The sequence below is a fragment of the Lutra lutra genome, chromosome 8, assembly GCF_902655055.1.
Source record: "Lutra lutra chromosome 8, mLutLut1.2, whole genome shotgun sequence".
Classification (NCBI taxonomy): Eukaryota; Metazoa; Chordata; class Mammalia; order Carnivora; family Mustelidae; genus Lutra; species Lutra lutra.
In genome coordinates, this window is record NC_062285.1 from 90,403,400 (window position 1) to 90,422,762 (window position 19,363).

Genomic DNA, 19,363 nt, shown 5'->3' on the forward strand with positions numbered 1-19,363 from the left:
CCTTAGGACATTGATCTGTGAGCCCTTAGTCAACTCTTCCATTTGTGTGTTTCATGAAAAATTCACTCTTCAGATGTCCAATCCAGACACAGACTCCTAATCACACCTGCTTCATGTATAATCCTTTCCAGATCATTGAATGGAAACAGATTCAGTCTGTTTTCAGATAGTCAAGGTAAAGCACATGCTTCATCCATGTCCCCGTTCCTTCTTTCTCAGGCCACGTTCTCACATTAGAGGCTTCTTAACACTGACTTCAAAGTATTCCAGAGTCCAATCTCTCATCGCCATTGCCCCTTTCACCTTAGCTCAAGCCACCACATCCCTGTAGTATTTCGAGTCTCCCTGTTTTTGTTCTCAATTTTTACATTTCTTTTTAAAAAATTTTTAAAATTTATTTGACAGAGATCACAAGTAGACAGAGAGGCAGGCAGAGACAGAGGAGGAAGCAGGCTCCCCACGGAGCAGAGAGCCCTGGGCTAGATCCCAGGATCCTGGGAGCATGACCTGAGCCGAAGGCAGAGGCTTTAACCCACTGAGCCACCAGGGTGCCCCTAAATTTCTTTTTATCTGACCAGTTGAGACTACTATAATGTAGTCAGAGCATGCTACTCATCTGTCCCTGCTTCTTGAAAAAGAAGTTACAGACTTACCTAACAAAAACCTGGAAGATCTGATCTTTTCAATTCATGCATATTACTTTATAATACAGCATTTTTCAATCTTTACTTCATTATCTCCCCCAAACTCAACCCGCCAAGGAGTCTTTACAGACACATTATTGCCATGAAAATTCAAAACCAGGAATATGTTATGTCTCTCTTCATGTGCTATATGTGTATCTGTGCTTAAATAAAATGGGCTAGATTTTTTTCACTACCAACACAATAGAAATACAATTATAAGAGAATATTATTTTCCTTAAGATTTTCTTTATTTATTTGTTGAAGAGAGAGAGAGCACAGGCAGGCAGTGTGGCAGACAAAGGCAAAGAGAGAAGCAGGTTCCCCACGAAGCAAGGAGCCCAATGCAGGACCCTGGGATCATGACTCGAGCCAAAGGCAGACACTTAATGACTGAGACACCCAGGTGCCCTAAGAGAATAGTATTAAAAAATATTTAAACCAACAAATGGGGACAACCTGGAAGAAATGGATAAATTCCTAGAAACATGAACTACCAAAACCAAAACAGGAAGAAATGGAAAACTTGAGCACATGGAAAACCAGCAAAGAAATAGAATCAGTCATCAAAAATCTCCCAACAAACAGAACTCCAGGGCCAGATGTTACCAAGGGGATTCTGCCAAACACTTAAAGAAGAATTAATACCTATTCTCCTCAAAAAATTCCAAACAAATAGAATTGGAAGGAAAACCTCCTAATTCATTCTATGAGGCCAGCATTAGCCTAATTGCAAAACCAGACAAAGACTCCACTATAAAAGAGGACTGCAGGCCAATATTCCTGATGAACATGGGTGCAAATATTCTCAGCAAAATATTAACAAATCAAATCCAACAGTAATTCAAAGATTCAAGTGGGATTTAATTTTTGGCGTCAAGGGTTGGTCAATATTCACAAAGAAAACAGTGTGATACACCATATTCATAAAAAAGTATAAGTACCATATGAAGCTTTCAACAGATGTATAGAAAGAATCTGACAATTCAAAATAGCTGGAGATAAATATCTCTAAATTCCTGTTGTTAATGGGATGATGTTTTCAGATATTTCCCATTATAATAGAAATGACATACGGAGAGTACAATGGAAAGAAGTATGTAATGCCGAGATTTAGAATCCTGTATAAAAGTAGAACTGTCACATCTAAGATAATCAGGTCTCAGCACTTGTGACCGAGAAAAAAGCAAGTTAACAGCATGGGTGGTCAAGCTTCTGACCCCAATATCTTGTGGAACATAAACATTTCTCAGAGTCATGTCACAATTAGCTGACACACTACAAGCTGAAAGTCTCAGACATTCTGGGGGTGTGTGATGAGATAAAGTGTCTTCAAAATAGATCAAGTGTAAGGATTTCCTGTTCAAATTTTAAGTGACACATTGAAGAGAAATCTACTTTTTCCACTATTACCTCTCTCTGAGCTTTCACAGGACCGGCAGTCTGTGAAGACCACAGATACTGTCCGTTTACAAGAGTAACCTGGTCTCCCCCTGGAAGACGTAGGACTCTCTGGCCAAGAGAAGGTATGTGTCACTCCTCTGCTGTCTCTCTCCTAGACACCTCACTTAGTGGAAGATACAGATGCTGGATGGGATGCACATGAGGTACAGTTAATATGCAATCAAATCACAGAGAACACTGGTATATTTATTCCAACAATTCAGGGTAACTGACAAGAATGAATATGGAAAACACTGGATAATTTCTTAAGTATTCAAATTCTTGCCTGTGGAGAAGTAATTAGGTAATTAGGCAGAGAGCCCATCGTGAGGCTTGATCCCAGGACCCTGGGATCATGACCTGAGCTGAAGGCAGAGGCTTTAACCCACAAGCCACCCAGGCACCCCAGGAAGTAACTTCGTAAAGGTCATAGTTTGTAAATTTGAGACCCAGGAGTAATTCCATATTTCACTGACTTTGAGCTCATTGACTGAATTATGAAATCACATTTATTTCATTTATTAGAATTCCTTATACAACTGAAGTTTCCCTACTGCTTTTGACATTCTTAGGTTTTTCTGGAAGTTTGTACCAACAGTTTTCTTCCATAAATGAACTACACTTTTATTTATCGTTTTATGGTTTCACACCTTTACTATTAAATCGGTTGTCAATTTCTGGTGTTAAGTACTTTAAAAAATACTTTTTGGTGTTTTTTATTTCATTATTGTTCAGGGTTTAGATAAGTTTATTGTGTCATGTAACATTTTCAGCACTTAAAAGATTTCTTTTAAAACTTAATGATTTCTTCGAACTCCACAATTACTCAAAGTAAGAGACCACTTGATAGTACTGCATGACATTTTAGTAAAGAAACCTGAGTCTTAAATAAAAGTAATTTACTCCAGGAAATTCCTGTATGTGCTAAAACTAATATTCCCTAATCTGGGGGACTCCATTTTTTTAACCAATAATGCATTTAAAACTTGTCAAAAAAATTGATGCAGCATTTTCTTTCTAATGTAGCATTTTAGTATTAACCCAGTTATTCCAGTAGTGTTGACCTGTTCTGTCGAATTTGGCCTTACATTAATGAGGACAATATAATTCCTGAATTCTTTTCCTTCTATTGTGTCAAACAGAGAATATCATTATAAAAACCACTAATTTCATCATGAAGCACTTCTTTAAAGCTCCAAGGAAATTAGTACCAGATTTTACATTGTTCAACAGCAGATGAGTACTACCACTCACCACACACTCCACCCACTGTGACTGTCCCACCCACTGTTCATCAAGTCCTTCAGCACAGTCCCATTCAGCCCTGTGCCTGACACCACACAGCTGCAGAGATGAATAACCAAGGAGTTACCTATGCAGAACTCAGTCAGGTTAAGGGTTTAAGAAGACAGCAAGTGAAAGCTAAGGGCACTAAAAGTGGCATTTTGGGAACAGAGCAGGAAATAACGTATGCAGAATTAACTCTTCAAGATGCTTCTCGGGATCTTCAAGGGAATGGCAAGAACTACCAATGGAAAGGTAATACTTAATTCAGACATAATATAACTGCTCTAGAATGTGCACTTGGGGAGCAGGGGTGCAGGGAATGAGTAGGGATGATTTCATATTTTTCATTTGTGTGGATCAGAGCTTGGAGCTAGAATATGGTATTCTATTTGAAATCTGAGGATGAACCTTGTTCAAGTGTTATAATTCGTGATCTTAACCCAATCTCATGGGGGTAATATATTTATTGCAAATGTAATGGTATATTCTGAGAGACAATTACAATGACCGATACAAGTTTGGGGTCCAAATTTTTATATGTGATTCCCTGTGCTTTGTAGGTTCTCTTGTATGTAAATTTCCTAAATGATTGTTTTTCATCCATGTTTTCTGAGCATTTTCATTTCTCTTCCAACTATTTACCTTCATGTCCAGGGAAGCTCATTGCTGGAATCCTGGGAATTATCTGCCTTGTCTTGATGCCCACTGTGGTCACAACAGCCGTTATTCACTGTAAGTGTTTCAATGATGACAAGGGAATTTTTCACTTTAATGATTATCAGTGCTCGAAATGTTGCACAATATTATGGAATTGTATTACCTCATTTTAATGCACGCATGCTCTAAGTGTGGAATGGTTACTCTGAATCTGTCAAAAGTAGAAATAACAGAATAAATCTATATAAAGCGTATTACACATATATTCAGATTTCATACCTGAAATACAAGTTATGGCAGAGACTTTATGGAGATATACTAGTTAGTTCTTGAGACTGGTTAAACCAAATACTGTAAAGACTGTGAGGTTTGATTCTTTAAACTTTTGAATTGTCTTCTCCCACATGTTCACTATTTTATTTAATTTTTATGGGTAAAATCAATTTTATCACAGAGATTTCCCATTCTAAATAATATACCAAACTTCAAACTAAGAAACTCAAATCATAATGATTTATTTCATTTAATATTAAGTTTTATGAGCATTGTTTTAATTTTTCTAGTTACTACAGAACCAGAGCAGAACAAGGCGTCTGTGGAAATAACGACCCAGAAAGGTAGAAAATCATTTCCAAAACTCTGATATTAGGATAGCTTATATTTTATCTGTATCTTAAGCTAGACAAATATGATAATAGATGTTTTTTGGGGAAAATGAATTAGAAAATTGTGTAGTAAATTTTCATAATTGATGAGTATAGGAGAGTATTCCTTCTTATACAACAGTATGTGGAAATACTCATTTAAAATCAGCATACAGGGGTGCCTGGGTGGCTCAGTGGATTAAGCCGCTGCCTTCGGCTATGTTCATGGACTCAGGGTTCTGGGATCAAGCCCTGCATCTGCCTCAGCATCCCTGCTGAGCGGAGAGCCTGCTTCCCCCTTTCTCTCTGCCTGACTCTCTGCCTACTTATGATCTCTCTCTCTCTGTCAAATAAATAAATAAAATCTTAAAAAATAAAATAAAATAAAATCAGCATACATGAGGTACCTGGATGGCTCAGTGAGTGAAGTGTCTGACTCTGGGTTTTGTCTCAGGTTATGAACTCAGGGTCCTGGGGCTGAGCCCCATGTCGGCTCCATGCTCAGCGCAGAGTCTGTTTGAGATATTCTTTCCCTCTCCCTCTGCCCTCTGGTTCATTTCTCTCTCTCTCCCTCTCTGTGAAATAAATAAATAGATCTTAAAATAAAATAAAATAAAATTACTACACCCATTGTTAACCAATGGCCGTAAATTTCCTCCTGCTATAACATGACATAATATAAACCATTATACAATCCCAAATAAGTTTTGTTCAGGGACTCAAAGTACATGTAAAGATGGACATTTTTGTTTGTTTGTTTTATCCTGGCACATAAGTAAGGGATGAAAGCCTGACTCTTCTGGCAGTGTGCATGTGTTTTTGTTTTATTTTTGCCCGCTTGTGAAGGTAAAGTGGTGTGTTGTATACCCATTTGTGTATACATATGTAACGTGCAAACTTGCAAGTTTTAATATTCAAAGCCTTTTGGATAATATCTCGTAACCTTTCTTTAGCTTATCATTGTGATCACTGTCCAAAAGAGTGGATTACATATTCTAAAACTTGCTACTACATTAGCACTGAAAGAAAACCATGGAATGAAAGTCGGTTGTCCTGTGCTTCTAAGAACTCTACCCTGCTCTCCATAGAGGATGAAGAGGAAATGGTGAGGTTTCAAATGTTTGCAGCTTTTATTAAAAGCTTATCATTTAATATTACATTTGTAGATCTCATCCATATAGTCATACATATTGCATATTTATTTATTTTAAAGTCTGTTACTATTCCATAGTTTGACTCCATGATATTTTACTATTTTTATACCTTTAATGTACATTTAATAATTTCTAGTTCTTGCTTTTCATAGAAAGCCATATCTATACATGCTCTTTTGCCTGAAATAACCTTACTACATTTTTTACCACACATCAAGAAATCTATATGATTGGGGCACCAGGATGGCTCAGTGGGTTAAGCCTCTGTCTTTGGCTTGGGTCATGATCTCAAGATCCTGGGATTGAACCCCACATCAGGTTCTCTGCTCAGCAGGGAGCCTTCCTCCCCTTCTCTCTCTGCCTTCCTCTGTGCCTACTTGTGATCTCCTTGTCAGATAAATAAATAAAATCTTTAAAAAAGAAAACTATATGACAGGGCACATTCATCACAAAATAGAATATAATTACACATCAGATCATGAGCGAGAAGTTTAGAGCCTCTATTAGCCCTGCCAATGTTAATACTGTGAAATGTCTTTCTTATTTTTGGAGTTTATATTGATGGAATCATGCGGTATGCATTATTATGTGTGTCTCCTTTTGTTCTTGTATGATATTTGTGATCCATCTATATCATTCCATTTGTCTATAGTTTGTGAATTTTCACTGCTGCTGTCTTATATGAATAGGACATTTTAAAAGCTCTTCTCAGAAACTTAAATACTTTTTAGTATGTGGGTATCATGAATAATTATTTTATGAAAGGCTTTTTCTATGTGTTTTCCATGTATTGTATTTATAATAACTTATTATACATAACTATATAGTATATAGTATATTTATGAAATGTAAATAATGCATTTATCAAAATAACAATACATCAATGTGGCTCTGTGGGTTAAGCCTCTGCCTTTGGTTCTGGTCATGATCTCAGGGTTCTGGGATTGAGCCCCACATCGGGCTCTCTGGTGGGCGGGGAGCCTGCTTCCCCCTCCTCTCTCCCTGCCTCTCTGCCTACTTGTGATGTCTCTTCCTCTCTCTCCCTCTCTATCAAATAAGTAAAGAAATCTTTAAGAAAAAAAGAAAACTACATGATTGTGCATATTCATCACAAAATAGAACATAATTACAAATCAGATCATGAGCAAGAAATTTAGAGCCTCTATTAGCCCTTCCAGTTTTGATACTGTGAAATATCTTTGCTTATTTTTGGAATTTATATCGATGGAATCATGCAGTATGCATTATTATACGTATCTCCTTTTACTCTCGTATGATATTTGTAATCCATCTTTATTACTGCATTTGTCTATAGTTTGTGAATTTTTACTGCTGCTGTCTTTATGAAAAGGACATTTTAAAATCAATTTTCAGAAATTTACTTCCTTTTTAATATGTGGGTATTATAAATAATTATTTTATGAAAGGCTTTTTCTATGTGTTTTCCATGTATTGTATTTATAACAACTTATTATACATAACTACATAGTATATAGTATATTTATGAAATGTAAATAGTGCATTTGTCAAAATAGCAATGCATAAATGTAACATTATAATTGTATTTATATATGATTATTATACATTTTCTTCGAAGCATTAGTATGAAATTGCTCAGTCATAGATATGTGTATCTTTCAATATATTACATTATCCCTACATTTATCTAATGTATTGTATAAATAGATCGTACAAAATATTCCCTTGATTCAAAATTCAGAGGTCTGAGAAAAATTATGACAAAAAGTTCTGGTGGTTATAGAACAGTATCATTTTTCTGGACTGTGAGTTATTAGGATATTCTCTTTGGTGAGAAGGACTCGAGTGTGTCCCTTGCTTTTTTCTCCTAGATGGTGTTTTCTTTGGTTTTCTTGGAAGTCCTTACCATGTTTTAAATATGAGCTCTTTTTTGAGTTTACAAGATGGAAATAGCTCTATATTGCATTTTTACTCCCCTATTAGAGTCCTTTAATGATCAGAATTTTAGTATTTCCATGGTCCAATATATCATTTAGGTGTTAGTGATTATTTTGAACCTATTTCAGAAGTTAGTCAAAGTTCATAAACATAATTTCCCATATTACTTTTTTTTTTTTTTTTTTTTTTTTTTTCAGAGAGAGAGGGAGAGAGAGCGAGCACAGGCAGACAGAATGGCAGGCAGAGGCAGAGGGAGAAGCAGGCTCCTGCTGAGCAAGGAGCCCGATGCGGGACTCGATCCCAGGACGCTGGGATCATGACCTGAGCCGAAGGCAGCTGCTTAACCAACTGAGCCACCCAGGGGTCCCTCCCATATTACTTTTATCTTTTTTCTTTATTTATTACTTTTTCACTTTAATTAGAGTTTCTGATGCAATTGGAATTTATTTTTGGTGATGTTGTATTTGCAATGCAGTGAGATAAATGTGAAGGTTATAGTTTTCTACATCATGAACCTAATTGATGGAGCATAATGTAAAGCAAAGTCAATCTTTTCTTCATAAATAACTTTTTACATATATAGTCATATACATGTCCACATGTGTTCTAATCTGCTTCATATAAGCTATGTAGATAGTATATATCTTTATATAGATAATTATAAACACATATATCAGTCTACACATTCTGTCACAACCCACAGCACTTTGAGTAAAATGTAGAGCCTTCCCTTCACTTGATGTCCCTTTACTGTGTCTCATTTCTACTTTGTTTTAAATGTTTCTCTACTTACGTTGAGAATTATGTGAATGTTATCACTTTGTTTCAACTGATGATTTTCATTCAAATATCAAACAATTTAGACGCTAGAGTTGAAGCAAAGTCCCTTAGACCTAATGACAGTTTTATACTTTTGTTTTCCCTTTCTTCCTGATGATCCTTGCAAGATTGCTTCTGTTACCATTTAATTTCCGTTTGGATAATTCCCTTTAGCAGTTCTTTCAGAGTGGGGGTGGCGGTGACACTTTTCCTAGTTTTCCTTTATCTCACAATGTCTTGATTTCCCCTGCATTCCTGAGTGATGTGCCCCTTGGATAGTCAGTGGTTGATTGGTGTCTACATTTTTTTGTTGGTTTGTTTGTTTGGGTCTTTCTAGCATGCCTTTTTTCTATTATGTTGACTAGAGAGAAAAATACAGTTTGGGGCCTTTCGTTTGTGCACTTTGATGTCTGTGGTTTGCTCACCAGTCTGATATGTGAGGAAAAGAGAATATTCAGGGCGCTGACCACCATGTCATTCCTTGGGGTTAGAGGGCGCAGTTCTGTCAGCTTTCTCATCACCTGTTTGAATGTTATGTTGTTTTGTGTATAATATCCAGGTGTTTTAGCTGTATTTCGTGGAGGAAGTAGGGAACAGTAGCATATCCTCTCTTTCTTGCTGGAATAGGAATTCTGATATGTAGTAGTTCTAATGTGAATGTTCCTAAGACTGATAGTGTTGAGCAACTTTCTCTGTATTTATTTCCCATCAATAAATGCTTTTTGGAAAAAAAAATGCTTTTTGGTGAAGTATCTTGAAATATTTTTGTTATATTTTTACTTTTTGTTATCATATTTTGAGAATTCTTTATGTATCCTGGCAGCAAGTTTTTTAGTAGATGTATTATTTGTAAATATTTCCTCTCAGTCTATGACTTGTCTTTCCTTTACTTCAAAGCACAGACATTATCTTAAGGAACTACACTTCATCAGTTTGCTCTTTTATGGATCATGTTTTGTTTCTCTCTGAAAAATCTCTGCCCAACTTGTGGTCAGATTTTTTCCTAATATATCTTCTTGAAATTTTATCATTTGCACTTACAGATGATCATCTTTTAACATTTTTGTATATGGTATGAAGTATATGTTATTAATTCCATTTGAAACTGATTGCTTCCTCAACATTTATTGTAATACCATACTTTCTCCAAGAAATGATTTTGTATCATTGCCTAAATCTGCATTCCCTATATGTGTGGATATGAACTTTGCACTTCCTTCTCGGGTTCTTTAATCTTGTGTATATTTTTGTCAATCCATACTTTTTTAATGTCCTGTTATAAACAATGGCTTTATATTAGTTCTTTTTCAGAGTTATCATATCTATTCTAGATCTTTGCATTGACATTTTCTTTTTTATTTCTGTCATTCTAAATGTCTTTTTTAAAAATTTTTTTTTTATTTTCAGCATAATCGTATTCATTGTTTTTGTACCACACCCAGTGCTCCATGCAGTCCGTGCCCTCTCTAATACCCACCACCTGGTTCCCTCAACTTCCCACCCCCCCACCTCTTCAAACACTTCAGATTGTTTTTCAGAGTCCATAGTCTCTCATTGTTCACCTCCCCTTCCAATTTCCCCCAAATGCCTTCTCCTAACTCCCCATGTCCTCCATGCTATTTGTTATGCTCCACAAATAAGTGAAACCGTATGATAATTGACTCTCTCTGCTTGACTTATTTCACTCAGCATAATCTCTTCCAGTCCCGTCCATGTTGAGAAAAAAGTTGGGTATTCATCCTTTCTGATGGAGGCATAATACTCCATAGTGTATATGGACCACATCTCCTTATCCATTCATCTGTTGAAGGGCATCTTGGTTCTTTCCACAGTTTGGCGACTGTGGCCATTGCTGCTATAAACATTGGGGTACAGATGGCCCTTCTTTTCACTCCATCTGTATCTCTGGGGTAAATACCCAGTAGTGCAATTGCGGGTCATAAGGAAGTTCTATTTTTAATTTCTTTCTTTTTTTTTTTTTAATCTTTTTTTTTTTTTAAGATTTTTATTTATTTATTTGACAGAGAAAAATCACAAGTAGGCAGAGAGGCAGGCAGAGAGAGAGGAGGAAGCAGGCTCCCTGCCGAGCAGAAAGCCCGATGTGGGGCTTGAACCCAGGACCTGGGATCATGACCTGAGCCGAAGGCAGCAGCCTAACCCACTGAGCCACCCAGGCGCCCCCTATTTTTAATTTCTTGAGGAATCTCCACACTGTTCTCCAAAGTCGCTGCACCAACTTGCATTCCCACCAACAGTGGAAGAGGGTTCCCCTTTCTCCACATCCCCTCCAACACATGTTGTTTCCTGTCTTGCTAATTTTGGCCATTCTAACTGGTGTAAGGTGATATCTCAATGTGGTTTTAATTTGAATCTCCCTAATGGCTAGTGATGATGAACATTTTTTCATGTGTCTGATAGCCATTTGTATGTCTTCATTGGAGAAGTGTCTGTTCATATCTTCTGCCCATTTTTTGATATGATTATCTGTTTTGTATGTGTTGAGTTTGAGGAGTTCTTTATAGATTCTGGATATCAATCTTTTGTCTGTACTGTCATTTGCAAATATCTTCTCCCATTCCGTGGGCTGCCTCTTTGTTTTCTTGACTGTTTCCTTTGCTGTGCAGAAGCTTTTGATTTTGATGAAGTCCCAAAAGTTTATTTTGGCTTTTGTTTCCTTTGCCTTTGGAGACATATCTTGAAAGAAGTTGCTGTGGCTGATAGTGAAGAGATTACTGCTTAAGTTCTCCTCTAGGATTCTGATGGATTCCTGTCTCACGTTGAGGTCTTTTACCCATTTTGAGTTTATCTTTGTGTATGGTGTAAGAGAATGGCCGAGTTTCATTCTTCTACATATAGCTACCCAGTTTTCCCAGCACCATTTATTGAAGAGACTGTCTTTTTTCCACTGGATATTTTTTCCTGTTTTGTCGAAGATTAACTGACCATAGAGTTGAGGGTCCATGTGTGGGCTCTCTACTCTGTTCCACTGGTCTATGTGTCTGTTTTTATGCCAGTACCATGCTGTCTTGGTGATCACAGCTTTGTAGTAAAGCTTGAAATCAGGTAACGTGATGCCCCCAGTTTTATTTTTGTTTTTCAACATTTCCTTAGCGATTCGGGGTCTCTTCTGGTTCCATACAAATTTTTGGATTATTTGCTCCAGCTCTTTGAAGAATACCGGTGGAATTTTGATTGGAATGGCATTAAAAGTATAGATTGCTCTAGGCAGTATAGACATTTTAACAATGTTTATTCTTCCAATCCAAGAACATGGAATTGTCTTCCATCTTTTTGTGTCTTCTTCAATTTCTTTCATGAGTGTTCTGTATGTAGTTCCTCGAGTATAGATCCTTTATCTCTTTGGTTAGGTTTATTCCCAGGTATCTTATGGTTCTTGGTGCTATAGTAAATGGAATCGATTCTCTAATTTCCCTTTCTGTATTTTCATTGTTAGTGTATAAGAAAGCCACTGATTTCTGTACATTGACTTTGTATCCTGCCACGTTACTGAATTGCTGTATGAGTTCTAGCAGTTTGGGGGTGGAGTCTTTTGGGTTTTCCATATAAAGAATCATGTCATCTGTGAAGAGAGAGAGTTTGACTTCTTCATTGCCAATTTGGATACCTTTTATTTCTCTTTGTTGTCTGATTGCTGTTGCTAGGACTTCTAATACTATGTTGAACAAGAGTGGTGAGAGTGGGCATCCTTGTCGTGTTCCTGATCTCAACGGGAAGGCTGCAAGCTTTTTCCCATTGAGGATGATATTTGCTATGGGTTTTTCATAGATAGATTTGATGAAGTTCAGGAATGTTCCCTCTATCCCTATACTTTGAAGCATTTTAATCAGGAATGGATGCTGGATTTTGTCAAATGCTTTTTCTGCATCAATTGAGAGGACCATGTGGTTCTTCTCTCTTCTCTTATTAATTTGTTCTATCACATTGATTGATTTGCGAATGTTGAACCATCCTTGTAGCCCAGGGATGAATCCCACCTGGTCATGGTGGATAATCTTTTTAATGTGCTGTTGGATCCTGTTTGCTAGGATTTTGTTGAGAATCTTAGCATTCATATTCATCAGGGATATTGGTCTGAAATTCTCCTTTTGGTGGGGTCTTTGCCTGGTTTGGGGATCAGGGTAATGCTGGCTTCATAGAAAGAGTCTGGAAGTTTTCCTTCTGCTTCAATTTTTTGAAACAGCTTCAGGAGAATAGGAGTTATTTCTTCTTTGAAAGTTTGGTAGAATTCCCCAGGGAATCCATCAGGTCCTGGGCTCTTGTTTTTTGGGATGTTTTTGATCACTGCTTCAGTCTCATTACTAGATATCAGTCTATTTAGGTTGTCGATTTCTTCCTGGTTCAATTTTGGGAGTTTACAGTTTTCCAGGAATGCATCCATTTCATCTAGGTTGCTTAGCTTATTGGAATATAACTGTTGATAATAACTTCTGATGATTGTTTCTACTTCCTTGGTGTTAGTTGTGATCTCTCCCTTTTCATTCACAATTTTATTAATTTGGGCTTTCTCTCTTTTCTTTTGGATTAGTGTGGCCAATGGTTTATCGATCTTATTGATTCTTTCAAAAAACCAGCTTCTAGTTTCATTGAATACATTCTACTTTATCTCTGGTTTCTACCTCATTGATCTCTGCTCTAATCTTGATTATTTCCCTTCTTATGTGTGGAGTTAGTTTGATTTGTTGTTGATTCACCAGTTCTTTAAGGTGTAGAGACAGCTGCTGTGTTCTGGATTTTTCAATTTTTTTGAGGGAGGCTTGGATGGCTATGTATTTCCCCCTTAGGACCACCTTTGCTGTATCCCATAGATTTTGGACCGAAGTGTCTTCATTCTCATTGGTTTCCATGAATTGTTTCAGTTCTTCTTTGATCTCCTGGTTGATCCAAGCATTCTTAAGCAAGGTGGTCTTTAGCTTCCAGGTGTTTGAGTTCCTTCTGAACTTCTCCTTGTGATTGAGCTCCAGTTTCAAAGCATTGTGATCTGAGAATATGCAGGGAATAATCTCAGTCTTTTGGTATCGGTTGAGTCCTGATTTGTGACCCAGTATGTGGTCTATTCTTGAGAATGTTCCATGTGCACATGAGAAGAATGAGTATTCTGTTGTTTTAGGGTGGAATGTTCTGTATATATCTGTGAGGTCCATCTGGTCCAATGTGTCATTCAATGCTCTTTTTCTTTATTGATTTTCTGCTTCGATGATCTGTCTATTTCTGAGAGAGGCGTGTTAAGATCTCCTACTATTAATGTATTCATATCTCTAAATGTCTTTTTAATTAAAAATGAAAATTAGTTTTATCTTCTGCATAAGAGAAATCACATCTTTTGACCTTCTTTACTCTGCTAATGTGACAGATTACATTAATGGAATTGCAAATGTAAATCCAATTGATATTTCTTCAATAAATCTACTTATCTTGTAGTTCATTATTTGTATATATTATCAGAAACAGTTTAGATTGACATTAACATGTAATTTCCTTTTTTTAGTATTCCAAGAAAATGCACAAAACACACACTTTATTAGACCCTTTTTTCTACCTTGTAAGATTTTCTTTTTGGTTTTTAATTGACATTGCATCTTTCTTTCCTCATAAGCATTGAAATATTCTGTAACTGAGTATGAAAAGTTTCTGAATTAGAGATTAAATATTTATTAGAGGTTAAGACACTTCTGATATTCTTATTTCTTTTTGTGTTTTGGTTTTCCCAAGTTGTATTTGGTAGGATGTTTTCAATTTTATGTCTAGTTTAAACATATTTACGTATTTTCTTGGTATTCTGTTATGTTAATTTTACTGTGGTATAATGTACCTACAGGTGGTTGCACATGTGATACATGCCAACAGCTGGCTGAATTTTCAAGTGTCGCCATCATAGGAAAGAAAAAATGAATATTACCAGCACTGCAAAATGCCCCTTTCATATTTTCACCTCCATTTACAAACATTTACATAAGTAGAATAATACAGTATGCATATTTTATTTTTGGCATTTTCAGGGGAAACTAAACTTGTGCCTTTCATCCGTAGTTGCATGAAGTTGTAAGTAGTCCATACTCCTTGCTGTTTCTTTTCTTTTTTTTTTTCTTTTCTTTAAGATTTTATTTATTTATTTGACAGACAGAGATCACAAGTAGGCAGAGAGGCAGGCAGAGAGAGAGAAGGGGGAAGCAGGCTCCCCGCTGAGCAGAGAGCCTAATGCGGGACTTGCTCCCAGGACCCTGGGATCATGACCTGAGCTGAACCCAGAGGCTTTAACCCACTGAGCCACCCAGGTGCCCCGATAATTTATATCTTTTGATTGGAATATTTACTGAATTAGCACGAATGTATTGTTTTGATAGTTGGATTTAGGTCTCCCATTTTGCTATTCATTCTATGTTTATGTGTTTTTATTTTTTTAAAGATTTTACTTATTTATTTGACAGAGAGAGAGAGAGAGATCACAGGTAGGCAGAGAGGCAGGCAGAGAGAGGAGGAAGCAGGCTTCACTGCTGAGCAGAGAGCCCAATGTGGGGCTCGATCCCAGGACCCTGAGATCATGACCTGAGCCGAAGGCAGAGGCTTTAACCCACTGAGCCACCCAGGTGCCCCTCTATGTTTATGTCTTGTTTTCTTTTTCCACCTGATGTGTATCCCTTATCTGATATATATGTAGGAGTGCCATCACTGAATAACATGATATTTTTATTTGTAATTGCTTGAAAAAACGCTGTACTCTTTTCCATTGTGGCAGCACCAATTTATATTTCTTCCAAAGGATTTCCTTTTCTTCAGATCCTCACCATTATTCTCTTGTGTTTTTGGAAAAATCAATTCTAACAGATGAGAGTTGGTATTTTATTGTGATTTTGATTTGCCTTTCCCTGACGATTAGTGCTTTTCTTTCTTGTACCTAATGGCCATTTCTATGTCTTCAGAAAAATGTTACTCAGGCCCTGTGCCCATTTCTGAATTGTATTATTTTCTTTATTTTTATTTCCTTGTTTGTGATATGTATACATTTTGAATATCAGTCCCTTATCTGATATAGGGTTTATAATTTTCTCCTGTTCTGTACATTGTTCTTCCAAATATTTTTCAACTTCTTTGTTCTTTCCTTTACTGTGCAAGTGCTCTTTAGTTTAATGTACTCTGTTAATTTTCTGCTTTTCCTTTCTCATTCATGAGACAAATAAAGTCTATTATTACTTCCTCAATTTCATATATTTTTTCTACTGGATCTCCAATTTTCTGGAGAGCCAATGAAGTGAATTTTCATTCATGTGTATAATGATAAAATAAGAATTTATCTGTGGCTTATTCATATAGTTTTTTCTCTCTATTGATATTTCCTATTTGCTGTATTCCTGCCATTATATGTTCATTTACTTATCTGAACTGTTTTCTTTATCATTTCCATATAATTTTTTTGACTTTTTTAAAATTTCTTTTCAGCATAACAGTATTCATTGTTTTTGCACCACACCCTGTGCTCCATGTAATCCGTGCCCTCTCTAATACCCACCATCTGGATTTTCAAGATTTAATTTATTTATTTCAGAGAGATTGAAAGACAGAGAAGCACAAGCATGAGCAGGGAGGAAGGGCACAGGGAAAAATGTCTCCCCACAGCAGGGAGCCCAATGTGGGGCTTGATCTCAGGACCCTGGAGTCATGACTTGAGACAAAGGCAGAAGTTTAACCAACTGAGCCATCCAGGTGCCCCATATAATTTCCGTATATTTATAAACAGTACTCTAAAATACTGTCTTCTAATTAATGTAACACCTTATCTCAGTAGAAGTTTATATTGATCTATGCTTTCACTTAGCGTAGAAGACATTTGTCAGTGACTTTTCATGTTCTGTATTTTGTTTTTGTTTTTTTAGGTAGATATTTTTGGTAATACAGTGTAAATAACACGCAGTCTGTTTCATATTCTTAGATGTATGTTTTTTGTAAGTTGCATGCAGTATACTGAAGGATCTTCTCCCCTATAATCTGCCTGCTGATATTTTTGTTCACTGTTTCCAAATTCTTATTCTTTATTTTTATTTTTTAGCCTACATGCCCTGGTGATTTTGTAGCTTAGATGAAACCCACAAGTTTTTTAAAAACTGTGTTCAAAGACTGCAAGTCAGTAGGGCTTGTACCTTCTGCCATGTGATGTGTGTGTGTGTGTATGTGCATATGTGTGTGTATGAGTGTGAGAGGGGAGTGCTCACAACTTGAATATCAGTTCTCAAGTCTCCTTCTGCTTTCACTTTCTGCTGGCTCCTCTTGGTCTCCTCTCCATGTGTGCATAATGTTTTCCATCAGTCAGGAGTATATAGAAAGTTCATGTCAACTCTTCTGTTGTACTCTCACTAACAATATCTTGCCATTGTATTTATGGGGGTCACAGTGCTTGACAGAAAACCACAACCTCTAACTAGTAAACATATGGCTTTTCCTCATTCATTAACAAGCAAAATCATCACTCTGAGCTAAAAAGTCTGTGGGCTTTTTCATTCCCTTCCCCACTGCTGATCGAGTCTCCCCTGTGGCACCAGCACCATTGCTTTCTGCAGCTTCTCCAAATTAGGAAAATACAAGCTTCTGGATCACTGAGCTACAATGGGCAGGTGCAGAGACATGGGAGCAGTTCTGGGCTAGAAAACTACAGACGTGCTCCTTTTCACAAAAATCTCCAGGAGTTTTTCAATAATGGATATTTCATAAAGTGTTATTAACCTATGATAAATTATCAGAACACTGCAATTGTTGTCTTTGTAAGTTTTTCCTCTTCATTTACTCGTACTAAGATATTTTTATAGTATGTTCAGTGTATAACAGTATATTAAAATGTGGAAGATTCTATAGAATCTATAGAAAAAATAACTGTGGTTATTACAAATTCAAATAAGAGCTTTTATTTGACTTCTAAAAAATTGTTTTCTCATAGTGTTTGTTCGGCTTCCTCATTTATTCTTCATGGATTAGTAGAGTTTCCCAGAATATCAATATTAATCCATCTCTGTGTCCAAAAGACTCTGCCTTCTTTCCTAAACTGTAAGTTTCTTGACAGCTTTTGTATTTTATGCCTTAAGAGGACTAATCTTACAAAGAATAAGTACAGTATGTGAACAGTTCTGTAATACAGTTGTTAAAGTATTTCCATAGCAGGATAATATGGGATATACTCAGGTTCAGATGTACAACTATTACTTTACATGAACTGTTTATTGTTCAAAATATTGTGATTTATATTTTTTAAGAGTAATAAGATATAATTCTCTGCATTTCAGGTCATCAGTTTTTTCAGCAACTGACAAGAACTGTCCATTTTTCAACTTTGACTCAAACATGAGATCTTTTGAAAATTGTTCAGATCTAAAAATATATGTTTGTAAGCATTAGGCATTTTAGTTACCTAATTTTGGTATAACTATATTTCACCATCTATAAAGAAGATATTTTTCATTTCTTCAAAAGGCATGCAATTTTCCTAGATATTTTTCAGATACTTTTTTTAGAACAATTTCAGTTCACAACGTAATTGAGAAGAAGGTATAGAGTTATCCTCCATTGTCCCCGTACACACATATGTGTGGCCTTGCCCGCTATCAACATCATTCACTAGAATGGTTCATTTGTTACCAAAGAGGAACCTGCAGGTTGCATCATAATCATGCAAAGCCCAAAGTGTACCTGAGGTTTCCCCCTTGGTGTCAAAGAACTGTTTTTCCATCTTAATTTTATTAATGTAAAAAATATATACTCAGGTACATATTATACATTTCTTAAGCTTTTGTTATATGTTAAATAAAAAAGTACAAATTATAATATGAAGCAATGTTATTGTGAAATCTTCAATAAGGTCATCAACCCACTCATATTATCAAGTGAATTGATTTATCCTGCAAATAAAGGTTGCAAATAAGGAGCTGCAAATAAGGGTTGATGACCCTGGGTGGCAAGATTACACACGAGAATTGACTCAGGAACAGAAACCAGAGGAAGATTGATGTCAACCATTATTATCCATTTGTAACGGAAAGCCTACTCGAAGGAAAGGCTACTAAAATGAAGAAAATCATAAAGAATTTCTTAGATTAAAGGAGAGTACCCAAGGGAGAGATCACTGGGAAGCCACATCTGCTCTCTGAAGCAAGCTGCCACTGTAAAGAGCAAGATGGGAAGGTGCAGCACTCAATCCCCAGACCCTGGCCTGGGATCATGACCTGAGTGAAAAGCAGACACTTAACTGACTTAGCCACCCAGGTGCCCCTACACATATTCTTTATACTCTCTGTACTGATTTCTCATACTCCGATTGAGAAATTATATGAATATTCAAAATCAAATTCATATAATATGTAAATGCTAGCTGTAACGATTTGCTGACATTGTGCTCAAACAACCCAAGATTACAATTATATTGTAAAATAAGCATTTACTTCTCATTCATCAGTTTCTGCTTTGGCTGGGTTTTAGTTGATCAAGGCTTGGCATGCATGGGCTTGGATCCAGACTACAACTACAGATTCAGCTCAGATCTTTTGGACATATTTTATTCTTAGAAGAGGAGCTACCTGATATACATGACATCTTATAGCAGAGATTAGCAGCTAGGAGAAATGTGCTTCTTAATGCCTGGACTCTGAACTCATAAGCTATCACCTTCCTACTCACATTAGATTGTGAAAACAAGTCACTTGGCCAAACTTACCATTGATTTTCTACAAGGTTTACTCCTTCCAAAGTGCTCTGACGGAAG

At 36.4% G+C, this 19,363-nt stretch overlaps 1 protein-coding gene across 1 annotated transcript; it reads left to right on the top strand.

Moving 5' to 3' along the window:
- The first annotated feature begins 3,456 nt into the window (after nt 1–3,456).
- Nucleotides 3,457–18,627, top strand: LOC125107330 (NKG2-A/NKG2-B type II integral membrane protein-like). Its single transcript, XM_047742303.1, has 6 exons — nt 3,457–3,665; nt 4,068–4,145; nt 4,634–4,687; nt 5,668–5,819; nt 17,549–17,655; nt 17,892–18,627. Exons 1-6 carry the CDS (start codon nt 3,479–3,481, stop codon nt 18,001–18,003), a joined length of 690 nt encoding a protein of 229 aa, XP_047598259.1. The 5' UTR covers nt 3,457–3,478; the 3' UTR covers nt 18,004–18,627.
- The last annotated feature ends 736 nt before the right edge of the window (nt 18,628–19,363 follow it).

Coding starts and splice junctions, on each gene's coding strand:
- LOC125107330 (XM_047742303.1), top strand. CDS start 3,479: ATGAATAACCAAGGAGTTACCTATGCAGAACTCAGTCAGGTTAAGGGT. Junction 4,688..5,667: donor GGAAATAACGACCCAGAAAG/GTAGAAAATCAT, acceptor ACCTTTCTTTAG/CTTATCATTGTGATCACTGT. Junction 5,820..17,548: donor TAGAGGATGAAGAGGAAATG/GTGAGGTTTCAA, acceptor GTTTTCTCATAG/TGTTTGTTCGGCTTCCTCAT.